Raw genomic sequence first — 14,582 nt, forward strand, 5'->3', positions numbered from 1 at the left:
TTTCTCTCTTTGTGTGGTGCGTTTGTGTATCAGTAATGGCATTTTTGTACTTTCCCACACCTTCCAATGACTGCGTATTTTAAGCACTGTGTATTCAAAATGGTCTGTGCTCATCAGCTCTTTGAATTCAGTGCATCTCCCATCTTTCTCCTTTTCCTTTTCTAGTTTGCAAAACAGTGCTCACTACGAATTCATTGGAATGAAAATTACATGAAAGTATGAAGCAGACAAGACCTTCCTTGCAACTCTTCCTCAAATTTGACGTGTTCTGAAGTCCACTGTATTTGTGCTTTGTTCCACCGCTGTGTGTAGCAGTGTGGTTGGCCCCTATTAGCTCTGATATGCTGCCTGGGGCCTCAGCTAAGATTTGAGCTGTGTTTGGAGGGAGAAAAGAAGTGTATTGTGGTGAATCTTACGATGCAAAGCCCTTCCTGACTTTGTCAAGATGAGGTGTTGCAGTGTGGCTGACAGAGACGTCTTCATAGTAGTGCTGGGTGTTGTGCTTTCACCATGCCTGTGTTTTCACTTCATCCCTTCCAGCTGTTCCTCTCATTTCCCGAATGGTTTTGCAGGAGTCGTTTCCTGGCCTATCAACTGTCCTTAGCCAAACTATTTCCTTTCTTTACATTTTAGTTTCCCCAGTAATAAAATGGAGATGAAGAGACCTGCTTTCTTTTGTCAAGCACTTAGTCCTGTGCTTATGAAATGTGCTATTTAAAGATTTTTTATTTATAACCTCTATACAAATAGCCCAAGTTTGTTTGAATTACTTTATTGAAGTCTGAGGTTCTGAACATCCTTTGTTTTTGACAAGGTATGTTATTGATGGCAGTAAAAATGCTCAGAATATGAAGCTATTGACTGCTGTTTATGGGTATTAAAGCATTAAATGTAATTACTGCCTATTATCAGTTATTCCAGCATCTTTGGAATCTGAAAGTGGTTTTCCACAGATAGCTCTCTTGGTTACCTAAGGATGGTCCATTAAAGGATTTTCAGCAGAGGCTTTTATTGCTTCCTGGTTAAAATGTTTTTTCCATATACTCTGTCTACGATGACTTCAGCTTTAGGAGGAGCTAATAACAACCCCTTTGTGAGGTAACTGGGTTGCACAGAGAAATTCAGGCCACATGTTGAGGTATGTGCTGCCAGTTTGAGTTGTAATTCGCCTTCGTCACCCCACTGTGCTGCCTTACATTGGGACGGTTCCTCACTTGACCCTGGTGCTACAGCTCTGGAATAGCTCAGAGTATTTCCTTGAACATAGCATTCCCTTGCCCTCTGACAGCACAGCACATAGCTTGTCTCTCTGCGTGGCTCGGCGGCAGCTTTCCTTTTGTTTTGCAGACAGTTTCCATCCTGGAGCAGAGGCTGACCCTCACGGAGAACAAGCTGAAGGAGTTTCTGGAGAACCAGCAGAAAATAGTTCAGAACAAAGAGAATTGAGTTTGTGAAAGAGGAGCGCTGAAGGCCCTTGGAGGTTGCAGGGGTTTGTATTCTTAACAGACTGGGTGACTTCAATGGTTTGGAAAGTAATCAATTTTTAATTCATGTGTACAGTTACTGTATCTGTAAATACAAAGCTTTGTTACTTTACTAAAATAAAAGATTTTTATTTGTAAGAGTGGATGATTTTTGTGATTTCTTATGTCTTCCAGGTACTGTAGGAACCAGTGAGGGGTTTGAGGACCATCTCAAAAGGTTTCATCTCTCCTGCCTTAGCTGCTGCTCAGTTAAAGCGTTTAAGCATTCTAGAGCTGCCAGATGGTTTGTTGCTGGCTGTGTGGCTCAAGGAAAATCTCCCAGAATGTCCTGGCCAGTGGGAGCTCCCCTCTGTTCTCAGATCACAGATCCTAGTTAGCACCTGTTGAATGGTCTGCCTCACCAAGTTCCAGTTCGTGCCTGGCAAATTTGATGGCGTGGATTAAATGCTGATTTTGTACAGAGGTTAGCCCAGTGGTGGGGTTTAACCTGCTTCCTCATGCAGTCTGTGGAAGACTGTGCTGTGCTGAGGCTAGAGGAGAGGCCCTAGTTCTGCTAGGTCAGATGCTGGGTGGATTGTCAGGCAGCTTTTGTTTTGTGTCTGTCCATTTATTTAATTTAAAGGAAGGGGAGAGGGGGAGAAAAGGCAACCAGATAGCAGCACACTGGCTGCAGTCAGAAACCTTTTCTCTTTTCACGCTGGACTGCCTTTAATTTTCAGTCATTTTGCAGATGATTTTACAGCTGAACAGCTCATCACTCACCCCCTTCCCTGCATCACACGCTCCTAAGACTTGCAGGTCTTTAGCAGGTGTTCAGTATGTAGTTGCAAAAGAATTTGGACTTGTGGTACACACTGCTCTACAAGATAGCTTTTGCGAACACACACGAATTATTGTAATAATCTGTTCTGTACATTCTCAAGAGATGAGCTGTAGGAACTTGAGTGTCTCAGGGTTCACCAAACCCTCCCCACGACTTTCTGCACCGTTGGGAGTTTGCTTCTCTCCCAATCCGTGACAGTCATGCTTGTTTGCCAGACTCCAGAGCTTCCAAAGCCCCCATCTCCAGATGTGCTGTGGGCATCGCAGATGCTTGCGACTTGGCTGGCACCCTTCTTTCACACAGAGCTTTACAGACCTTAAGGCTACACCAGTGTTTTGCACCTGTTCCTGCTGCAGTCTGCTTGTACTGTGTCTGGACTGTGTTAATCCTCTTCCCACGTGGACAAGGCTGTTTGCATCCCCTGCCATCACCAGGAGGTTTTTGCTCTTTCCATCCTGGTGCTTTCCATGTCTTTAGCCCCTGTTGGCACTGTCACTGTTTTTATGTTTTATTTTTATTAATTCTCTTTCATTTGCATGAAGCTTTCTCGTTTCCGTGCTTTTTGGGTGGATTGCAAATGTGAGTTTCTCTGTGTTCTATCACAGATTGTTTTGTGTTTCTGAGCTCCCAGTCTGATTAATGTTATTTTCTGTCAGATTACGATAATGGAATCACTTCACTGAAAAACTTCCATTCTCTTGCTATAAGCTTTCAGTGGCTTTCCACAGAGAGAGAGAGACAGAGACAGAGAGAGAGACTGTAAGCGTTTTAGCTGAGATGAACTGATGTGATGGATTGGCTGGGAGGAGGGGATTCTGATGTGTGTGCCTGTCCTGCCTCTGAAACAGTGACAAAAATGAGCTGCAAGACCTTCATTTGTCAACCTGATCCCCAGCGCTGTGAGCTGGCTTTTGAGGTGTGGGTATGGAGAGGATGTGAAAACGAGCTGTTCCAGCGGCCATCAATTTTTAAACTTCTCTTAATTGGTAATTTCTAATGTCTTGGACGCCACAGAAGTGATTTGCCATTCTCCCTAAAGTACTGTATAAGGTACAAATGACTCGGGCACATTTGATAAAGATGCTTTTTTTCTTTCAGACATTAAGCGAGTCTGTTTGAAAGATAATTGTGCTTGTAAAACAGATGAGATGCTCAGGTGCTGAAGGACAAGCTAGTGGGATGCAGGGGAAGTTGCTTTTCCCTACTCAGCTTCTTAGAAGTATTCATTTGATCAATGAAACCTGTTCTTGTAAAAGTAATGTGCCATGGGTGCGTGTGAAGAGCTAAGGGAAGGGGGAATCTACCAAGTTCCACATGATTTAGGTGGTAAGAAGGGGATTTCTTTTGACAGTGCTCTCCATCTCAATCATTTCCTTGTCCTGTATCTTGGCAGCATGCTTTCATTTCAGTGTCCCCTTCCTATTGCCTCTTACCTTGAGCTGAATATCAGGACTTAAAATGTACCAGCACTTCTAATACCTGGGTATTACTTGGGAGGCAGGTGAGATGTGGAAAGCACAACACTTTAAGTAATCATTCTTGAGCAATAAGCTCAAAAAAACATTTGAGGAGCCCAAATCCTCCTGTCCATCTTCTCCCTGGGTTCTGTGCTTAGCTCCATCCATGGAGCACCATGTTTCCACATGCTGAGGTCAGGATAGCTTCCAGAATGAGTTGAATCCACTTCTGCTTTTACATTTGTGTTTGTTTGTTTGTTTTTTAAATTGTATTTTACTTGGGGAATATCTACAGTAACTGATTTGCAAAGCCATTAACCCGAGAAGCAATGGATCAGCTGTGAACAAGGAGCCTGATATCGCTTCTGCACCTTGTGAGGGTGATATGGCATGAAAACTGCTTGTGGTAAGCTCTGCAGGAGGAGGCTACGAAGAGTTAAATATTTTGTTTTGGATCTCCAAGGCACACAGGCAGCCAAGCCAAGTTCTTAAAAAAGTAGTTTAATTTGTTGCCGTTATATTTGCCAGATGTATGACCTCACTCAAGTTTTAGCAACAGTTCTTTGTGCTGAGATTGGTCCCTTGGGGAAGCAGGTTGTGCCTGGAGGCTGCTGCAAATGCCTTTTTAATATTTCTATGAATCTGTGATTTTGGCTGCTCTGAGCATGAGGCACGTTCAACGTAACTGCGATGGGCGAACAAGTTAGGAATCCTCATCTCTGCCCACATCCCTTCCTGTGGGAGAGCTGGAATTGGGCAGATACAGCAGTTGAGTTCATAACTGAGCAGACAAAAGCACCAGAGCACTGTGGTATTGATTCTTCTGGCCAGGAAGTGAGATGGCCAGGAGAATCCTCTGCCTGCATAATGGTTACATGTGTTTGTCAGCTAATTAGAAAATAAGACCCAACTGTGATCTAAGTCTCTTGGTGCTCACCACTTTGCATAACATCTTTAAAGATCTGCTCTTAAGCAAAGGGTTATTTGAAACGTGACTGAGCAGGAGGGGAGGGAAACGGATCAGTGTGCAAAGGTTTGTTGCTTGTGACATGGAAGTGGTGCTACATTTCTTCCCTGGCTTTCAGAAATTGTCTCCTGGTACAGTGCAGATGCTTCTCAAATCGTTCATACCGGTCAGCTTTAAGAACAAAGTGTAATGAAAAAGAATATTCTCTTACTGATTTTCTTCTGTATGTTCAACCTCGATTTAGCCTGCTTCAGAAAGCCTGTGTGTGTTTCCAGGAAAGCTGGGATCTATTTCTAGCTCTGTGAAGAAACTGCCACTGCGGGCAAAAATCACTCTTCAATCCCCCGTTCTCTTTGTTGCTGGAGATGAATATAAATTGCTTCCTCTTTTGACGTGCAGTTTCTGTGGATGGAGAGCTAATTGAATGTTTGTAGTGTGTCAGGGAAGAGAGGGGTCAGCTCATTCCCAGAACACGTCTCTCATCCTTTACCTTCTCCCTTCCTGTAGCCCAGCAGCCGTGTTTCTGGGGATGTGAGGACTGACCACCTTGCTGTTACATAGTGCACCCATTGCTGCCATCTGAGGCTTCAGCGTGAGGCTGCAACTCCCTGCTTGGTGCGTGAGGTGCTGCTCCCCAGGACTTCCTGCCAAAGGGCTTGTGCTACACCAACAGCCATCAAAATGACCTGGCTTTAGAGGAGAAAACAATCCCTTGAAGTTAAATGGGATCATTTCTGAGCGAAAACTGAGATATGTGTCAGAAGAGGGAGCTGTGGGGTGACGTCTGGTGGGGAGTGAGCGCCATGAACGACTGGGGATGTTGTGGCACGTGCTATCCCATAGCCTGCTTAGCAGCAACTGAGACAAGCTGGATGGCTTTGAGTCTGAATTTGCCATCTGCAAGGAAGTGTTTCCATGCTGACTACCTTTAGATTTTTATCCTCACTCCAGTCCTGTCTTAGCAATAACCTGACACAGCAGGAAACTCACTGCTCTGTCTCCTTCACTGTTCCTGATCCGTGCAGGCCTCTTCCACTCTGCTGATGACTTGCTGCTGCCCTCTGGGCACCCATCAGGCTGAGAGTATGGCAATGTTCTGCATGGTACAATGCTTATAGTCAACCACGAAGATGGTTTTTCAGCAGAGTTCCAACAAGTGGTACTACAAAGGTTAATCCCATTTACTCTGAGAGCTCATGGCCGTGCAGTGTGCTGATGGTGGCAGCTGCTCTTTCAGCTGATGACCAGAAGGGTTAAACTAAGCTGTTGCCTGGATGGAGCTCTAGCATTGCTTCACTTCCTTTTCTCCACCCTTTCTGTCAGTATTTTCTTAGCAGCTGTCTGGGAGCTGTTCCACCCAGACTTCCCCTCATGTGTGCCTACAAAAACACACTGTTTTTGGTAAAGTTTCCATTGTCACATTTGCAGCCATCTGAAAGCCAGAGCCAGGCTTTGGTGCCTGAAATATAGCAGATCTTCTGAATGGAGGAGAAACTTCCCTTCTCAGCCTTACAAGCTTCTGAGGGTGCTAAGCACTGTGAGGTCATCCCTGGAGGATAAGCTCCTTGTAACAAGATAAAATCTCATTGAGGAGTTGTTGCTTCTGCCCTTCTGTGAATCTGCTCTGCAAATATAAATGCTGGGTCCATACAGTGCAGCAGGCTGCCTGGTGCTAATCAGGTTAGCAGTCAGATGGTTTCTATCCTATGAAAACCTAGGAATATCCTTTTTTGTTTGTTTGTTTGTTTGTTTGTTTCTTCTAGTTGCCCATCTTCTCTGAAAGACTGTGTTTGATTCAGAGGACATTACTGCTTTTGTTCTGGCGTGTTTTTTGTGTCTGTCTTGTGATGCAGATCTATGGCTGAAGAATGTACTTGTTGCATGTTCCCCACCAAGGAAGAGCTTTCTGCAAAAGACAAGGGACTAGCATTGCCCCTGTCTCTTGTGACCACCAAGATGGGAGCGGTCGTGCCATCATACAAGCTCTTGAGAGTGCTTTTCCTGTACTAAGCAAACTCACTACCTGGGAAACAGTGGCCCAAGGGCAACATCCTGAACTCAGCAGCTATGTGGATGGTGCAGGGGAAAGTCCCCAGCCAGGACTCGTGGCCTGATGCAGCAGGGGAAGCGCCGTGTCAGTCTGTTCAGTTTCTTCTGAGGGAAGATCAGTAGACTCTGTGGGTCTGCTGGCTCCTACTGTGGAAAGTAGTCTGTGAAAGTTTCTTCTGGCTTAATCACAGATCGTAGGAGATTTTGGGAGAGCAAGCTTTGGTTTTGCAGCTGTACATCAGTTTCTCTTTTGTGACATTCTACCCTGTCTTGCATCTATCTGTGGTAGTGGCAGAGCTTAAGGAACCCAACCCCAAAGCAGCTTTAAATAAAATGAGGCTTTGGGCCCTCACAGAGGGGGTTTATCCTACCAAAGGAGAGTTTGTCTTGTCCAATATGTTAATACAGCGTGGTCAAGAGGCTGTCTGGTTTCTCCTTTTGAGGTCTTAGGGAAAGACAGCATTTAACGTGGATAAACTTTGCAGAACTCCTCCACTTACTGCTTCTTTTCTGTTCTTTTCACATTGGCTGTAGGTTAAGCCCCAGTTAGGGTGATGTTTTGTAATACAGAGTTGATGTGAGGAAAAGATGTGGAGTGAAAATGGCAGCATTGTGCTTAAAAAAAAAAAAAAAGTTCTTCCCTGGTTCTCTCTCTTGTGCAATGGTGGCACAGCTGGAAAGGAGCAAAGCTGTGGGAAGCAGAGGGTGTACTGTAACAACAGCTGTTCAGATGGGCCCCAGCAGCAGACTGAGATCCAGTGTGTGGGGTGGAGGGGAAGGATCTGGGAGAGGTCCAGCTGCATTTGCAATGGAGCTGGTCTGTTCTCCCAAGGCTTGGTACTGAGGACTGCAATATGGTGTTAAAATACCATGGATACTTCCACAGCTGTTTGTGCCTCTCCCTCAAAGAAACCCTAAGGGGGGTTATTAGCTCCAAGTTAAGCCTTGCTCTCTGCACCTCCTTCCCCATCCCACTGACTTTCTGTGTTAGGAGACAAACATGCTCGAGGCATGCAAGTGTTGTCTGGCTACTGCCAAGTGTTTTTCTGAGAGAAATGCAGGCTAAAAGCCTGCAGGTTTGTGGAGCAAAACCCTTCCAGGTGACCTACTTCAATATGGTTGCACCTACGTGCTGCCAAGGTGGTTAAGAAATGCCTTTAGTGTCACTTCATCTGCTTGAAGATCAATACTCATATGCTGGGTTATTTTTTTGTAGATTGTTGGTTTCCTGAGGGAGAGATTATTTGACCTGTGTCATCACAGGATATGTTTCTTCCCTTTGCTGTACTATTTATGAAACTGATAGACCTTACAAAGGAAAAATTGCTGCAAAGTGTCTGGAGCAAGGTGTGCTTGATGAGAATATTAAAACACGCCTGCTTTTCCTGCCTTTCCCCTCAGTCAGACATCTTTGCTGGAGAGGGGCTCATCTGAGCACAGAGGAGTGATTTGTCCATGAGTGCAGTGCCTTGAGAGCAGTCCAGGTGATGGGGGCAGAAATTCCTGCCCGAGTACCTGCAGTCATAGGGATGGGGTGGGTGGGCCATGGGACTGGCTTTCTAAATTTGGCAGCCCAGGTGGGAGAGTGGAGGCCTAAGGATGCTGGAAATTCCTGAGATGCCTGTCACCAAGGCAGCACTGAGCAGTTATTTTGCTCTGAAGAACTTCTGATGCTCTATAAGGCTGTTTGATCTGATTTTTGGAGGGCCAATCTTGTGCAGCACCCTGCAAAAGCTGGTACAAAACTGCCCATCGTCTCTGTCAAGACTGTCATTTCCTAACACAGATATAGTCTAGCTTTTTGCCTGTCAGAGTGACACAGCTCCCTCTGGCTTTAGGGTCCCAAACCCAAAACTGGAATGCAGCTTCCCAACTATGGCTTTGCCTCAGCTCATCCAGCTGTACTGTGGCCTGGAGAAGAGGTGGCACTTTCTACCCCAGCTCCAGTAGTCTAGAGAACAGCTTTTTTGTTGTTTGTTTGCTTGGGTTTTTTTGTCTTGGCTCAGGTATGGTCACAAGCTGGTGTTGAGAAGAACCAGCTGTTAACCATGCTCTGCAGACGTGGCTTTTTTTAAAGGAAGCAAAGACGAGACTTCATTTACGAGAAGGGTCAGAAGAAGAGTCAGGGGAGCTCCTGGGAAAGGTCATGGGGCAGATTGTCTTGAGTGCAGTCACTTGGTGCGTTCAGGACAGCCAGGAGCTCAGACCAAGCCAACATGGGTTCATGAAAGGCAGGTCCTGCTAGACCAGACTGCTCTCCTTCAATGATTGAGGGACCTTCCTGATGGATGGGGAAAGCACTGCGGATGTGATCTACCTAGACTTCAGTAAACCCTTTACTGTCTCCCCCAGCATTCTCCTGGAGAAGCTGGCAGCCTGTGGCTTGGACAGGTGCACACTTTGCTGGGTAAAGAACTGGCTGCATGCCCGGAGAGTGGAGGTGAATGGAGGTAAATCCAGCTGGTGACCAATTGCAAGCGGTGCTCCCCTGGGGTAAGTGCTGGGTCTGTCCAGGTCGTATCTTTATTGATGACCTGGATGAGGGCATTGAGTGCATCCTCAGTAAGCTTGCAGATGACATCAAGTTTGGGGGAAGTGTCAATCTGCCTGGGGGTAGGAAGAGCCCTACAGAAGAATCTGGACTGACTGGATTGCTGGGCTGAGGCCCTGAAAAGATGTTGTGGCAAGGTGGGGGTGGGCCTTTTTTCCCAGGTAACTAGCAATAGGACAAGAGGGAATGGCACAGAGTTGCACCAGGGAACATTCAGGTTGGATATTAGAAAAAAGTTCTCCTGAGAAAGGTGAGGTATTGGCACAGGCTGCCCAGGCAGGTGGTAGAATCACTGTCCCTGGGGCTTTTCAAGAACTGTAGATGTGGCACTGAGGTTTAGTGGACATGGTGGTATGGGTTGATGGTTGGACTGGATGATCTCAATGGTCCTTTCCAGCCTTAATGATTCTATGACTGAAAGCCACTAGAAGAGCCAGCTTATGAGGCAGTCGGTGCAGTGTTCCTTCAATACCAGCTGGGGGAAGTAGACCAGGAGGAGCTCAGAGATGCACTGGCTTCTTTTTTCTACAGGTAATTGAGAACTCTGAAGATCAGGTGGTGAACCACTCCAACCTGCAACGTGGATGGAAAGGAATGAGGGTGGAGTGGGGAGTAGCACCCAGGGAAACCCTGTGTGTGTCCTGCTCCCCACTGTGGTACTTTACAATAGCATCTCCAGACAGAGCTGTTATGGTCTGCGCCAGCAGCCCCTGCTGGTGCTGGTGTAAGCAGGAGTGACTGCCTGCTCGCAGCTATCTCCATCATCTCCCTGGTGCTGTGAAAGGCAGGGAAGGTCAGTGCTGTCTAATTCAGCAGGGGTTGTGCTGTTCCCAGGCTGTGGGTGAGGGTGCAGCCATAGCAACTGGCTCTGCAGGGCCGTGGTGTGCAGCCAGCTCTTTTGCCACCTCTGGCAATCTGCTGCCTCAAGCAGCTGCCTGCTTTGCCTATACCTGTTGCTAACCTTGCTGCCTGCTTGCTAACAAATGCAGCGGCATTCAAGAGAGTGAAAGTACTGATGGAGAACCTGGGGTTGGTGCTGCAGCATTCCCTCCGCCAGGCGTAGATCCACTTGCTTCATTTCAAGAAACTGTGAGCCAGCCTCTGGCTTTGCTCCCTTTTTCTCACCAGACAGGTGCCAGTGCTTCACCTTCCTGCAGCTGGTGGGTGTCCCTGTGCTCTCTGCCCCTTGCTCTGAGCAAACTCTCAGGGCTTACATTCTTGCTGCAATTACTCCACCTCTTTCCCCACCTCATTACAGGGCTTCCTTTACTGCCAGGTCTCAGAGGAGAAGCCAAGATTAAAGAGAGTAGAGATTATTATATTTAACAGCAGTGAAAATTGGCAGGGTGGCGAGGGGCCACTGCTCTTCCCTTGATCCCTCTTCTTGTAGTTCAGAGGCAGCCTTGGATTCACACATGGCCATCCCACCTGGTTTCACCACTGCACCAGAGGAACAGGGAGATCCAGTGGCGAATTTTACCACTGTGTTATCTGCACTTTCTAGCCTGGCTCCTGGTGAATTCTGCCTTGGCCTCAGAGTACAGGGCTAGCCGTGAGAGGCTTGTCCCCCTTTTAGATGCAAATACCTTACTAATTTGCCATGATGGGAGAGAAGCAGCAGAAAGTGAAATAAATGTCTGCTACAGCCATGTTTCCTTAGTTCACTGTAGTATTGCACAGGCTTGGTCAGAGCTGCTCTCACACTGCAATAAGCTGCTCTGGTCCTGTCCAGAGATTTGAGGGATGCATTGCTCCTTCCTCCCCTCGCTGTTATTGCTGCTGCTTGGGATACACTGGTAAAAGGTTGCAAGAGGTAAAACGTTGCAGGAGGTGGTGAGCTGCTTTTTCACCCACCTTCATTTTGAAAGGTGTTGTGTTTCCCTTGGACTTGAGCAGTGTGTACCTCTCTCTTTTATCCCTCCCAACCTATCTTGGGTTTAATAAGAGCTGTCCCCTTACATCTTCAGACCACTCAGTCATGTACCTTAGCTTACTTGGGTGTCACAGGGGTTCTATGCACAATAGGGGACTGTGTACAACAGACCACTGTGGTCTGGGAAAGCATTCTATAGCAGCTAAAACCATCTGAGGGACCATGCCATTGCTCTTAGATCTAAGGATGCTTGTAGGATGAAGGCTGGGGACCACAGAGGGTGGAATGCTGCGGCACGGAGAGGATGGGTGTCTGTCTGGGTCGGGAGCTCTAGAACATTGTATAAGCAGTGAGGGGGGAATAAAAAAATCCAAATTTGAGGATTTGATTTTAATGTATGAACATTAAACATGGGTGTGGGCTCTGTCTTCTCCCAGCTATCCTGGGGGCACAAAGCATCGCAGAGATTTTGACGAGCTGTGGTTTCAGCTGGTGGGAGTTGTAGCTTGTAGAGCTCCAGGCTCCTCTGTTTAGCTGTAGCTCTTGGGACCATGCCGAACACGTGCTGGCTTCTAGACCCACCAGACAGCAGCACGAGCCAAACATAATGGAGAGTGCTCCTGGTCCTTCATGCTGCTCGTCCTTCCCGCTCCTTTCTGCTGCGGGCTGGAGCCTGATACTGGTGATCTAGGAGGAAGGAGCTTGCTGGTCTAAGCTTATACGCACCCTAGGGCAGGAGAGCCTCTAGGTTGAAGAAGTGAGCTGTGGCTGTGAGACACATAATGTGCGAGAGTCCATGCCAGCCCACAGAAAGGCTTTTAGAGACCGCTTGAACTCTTTCTCACATCTTTCTGCACGTGTGGAGGGTGAGCAGTAGGGATGGGCAGCCACAACGGCTTGCCTGGTCATCAGTGTTCACAAAATGAAATTATCTTCCTTCCCTTCTTAGTCCTGTTCCAGGCACTGCCCTGCATTTGCCACACTGCATCTTAGGATGTCTTTCTCACCAACCCTCCTTGTTTTGTCCAGTGAGAAACTGTATGATTTAAACAATTAATGAAGGTTGGTTTTTGTTGTTGCTCTATTTTATTTTTCTTGATATTGCTAATTCTCTGTCTGTATGAAAGTTAAAAAGGTTTACCTTGATTTTTCTGAAGTCAATTCCTTAGCACTCTGAGCATGACTGCTGCAATCCATCCATTGCTATCATCATCCATCTCTATCTGCACCGGCTTAACTACTAAATCAGCTGAAATTCCTGAGGTTAGTTAAAATTAGCCCTTGTGCCTAAATTAAAGGATTTCTGCAGTTGTGTCAAGCCTGCAGTCAAGTTCCGGCTGGGGACTTTGTAGTTGTTGACCTAGAGGAACTTAAATGCCTTCTTCACCCTGAGCATTGAGCCTTTTCTTTTTTGAATCTGAGTCGTGACATAAAGCTGCTATGTGTCCCTGTAGGACAAACTGCTTGTTGTCTTGCAGCTGGTAGTATTCAGTTGGGCCCTGGCACTATTTAAGCAACATGTTGGCTGGTGGTGATCCCACTCCAAGTGGAGGAGAGGTGTACTGTTCACAGAAGGCTCTGTGTTTAATTGTGTTTTTTTATCTTGCTTTACAGGGATGGAAGTCTATCCACCCGTCCATCCCATCGAGGGGCCACCATGGTACGTGCTCAAAAACTCAGTACCCTCTAGTGCAACAGTCAGGTAAAGCCAGAAAAAACAGTTCTGGGAAAGTGTAGGGCTTATCCATAGGGCTTGATTTTGGTTTGCCCCTACTTACTTGAGGCTGTGGCCTCTGCTGAAGAGCAAGCCTGGCGTGATCATGTTTCTCATCACACCGTGACATTTCTGGACTTGGTACAGCTGGACCTGATGAAACGGGACTGACTGAAGAGAAGCTGCCCTTACGTGATGATATGTGGATCTCATCAGTGAACCAGCTTACCCTAAGAAGTCTTGGGTGCTGCTGCAACTAGTCATCTGCAGCTGGAGGCCCTTCACAGACCTTACTGGTACGTTTCTCAGCAGTCACACAGCATCACATAGAAAACCAGTCACACAATTGCAGCACTGAGCAAGTGTCTTGGAGATCTTAGCTGGAGCTCTGTGAGATGGGCAAGGTGATACTGAAACTGCCTCTCATGGACAGGGATCCTGACTGGAGGCATGGTGACTTGCTTATGGCCATATGTCGCAGCTCTGCCCACAATGCAGTCACACTGTAGTCTACAACTTTGATGCAGAGACCTATGGTTTCTTTAACTTGGCTTACTAGGGTGCTGCTGGCATTGAAATGTAAGGCTGCCTGTCTGGCTGTTTTGCCACCATCTCAGCTGACGTTTGCATCCAGTGTTAAGATCTGTTACAGTGTCTGAGCTGGTGAGAGGCTGAGCCAAAATCAGCACCTATATTCTTTTTTCTTTTGGCCAGGCCATCCCATACAAACCTTAACTTATTTGGGTCCTGGAAGATGCCCTGGTGTTTGGGTGCTGGATGGAGATGCAGCACTGCAGAGGGATTTTGGTTTGGCTCATCTTCAACTAGAGCTGGTGAACGGAGTCATGAAGATCCCAGGTCATTTCCTTCTGCAGATAGAGGTAGTATTTTCCATTAATGGGTTGGTGTAAAAGTAAAAACCAAGTGAACAGGACCTGCTGAGCAGAGGTAGTGCTGAAAGATCTGAGAGTGTCTGAAAGCTACAAGTTTCACCCATATTCTCTTCTCTGATACTACAGTCTCCAAGGCAGAAATGTTTGTCAAGATGGGTTGCTAAGAATGAACTGTTTTTGGAGACTGTAGAACAGCGTCCTTAACAGAGGTCCCTGCAATCACCTCCAACTCTCAGCAGTGTCCACATTAGACCAAGGAAACAGCTTGTATCAAAATGAGCATGGTTGTGCCCAGGTACAGAGGTGCAGGTCTGATTTCCTGAGCAAGTGGTTCCTCTCTCAAATGCATTCCTGTCTCCCATACTGAGCCTCCTCCCCTGATGACTCTAGACAAATTTCTGTCTCTTCTCAGATTGTGACTTATTCCCTTTCATCCTTAAGGGGTTGACGTTGCCTCATGGGTTTGCTGGAGATCTGAGAAAGGCCTCTCTTCCTTTTCCCTGAAGACAGCTTCCCTCCAGTTCCCACTTCTTTCAGGTACAATGCAGCTGGTTTTCTCAGCAGCCTTATTTGGGGTGCATGGTTTATTTGTGAATCCTCTAGCTGTGGTCCACACTCTCCTTATGTCTTCATTCTTCAGAATTTTTCTCCCTGTGATCCAAGGAGCGTAAGCCTCCCCCAGCTCTCACCATTGTGTTGAATGACCAGACATACCTCCCATCTCCAAATCCATTTCCTTGGCTTTGTGACAACTTAATGTTTTAAGCTCTC

General features: G+C 46.8%; 1 protein-coding gene across 1 annotated transcript in view; it reads left to right on the top strand.

The window, feature by feature from the left end:
* POC1A (POC1 centriolar protein A) overlaps nt 1-1,622 on the top strand; it is a 57,506-nt gene extending 55,884 nt beyond the window's left edge. Inside the window, exon 10 of the mRNA XM_052679349.1 lies at nt 1,348-1,622. Coding sequence (XP_052535309.1) covers nt 1,348-1,446 — 99 coding nt within the window. The 3' untranslated portion in view covers nt 1,447-1,622. The remainder of the gene's footprint in view (nt 1-1,347) is intronic.
* The last annotated feature ends 12,960 nt before the right edge of the window (nt 1,623-14,582 follow it).

Source organism: Tympanuchus pallidicinctus, unplaced genomic scaffold (assembly GCF_026119805.1).
Source record: "Tympanuchus pallidicinctus isolate F22 unplaced genomic scaffold, pur_lepc_1.0 scaffold17, whole genome shotgun sequence".
NCBI lineage: Eukaryota > Metazoa > Chordata > Aves > Galliformes > Phasianidae > Tympanuchus > Tympanuchus pallidicinctus.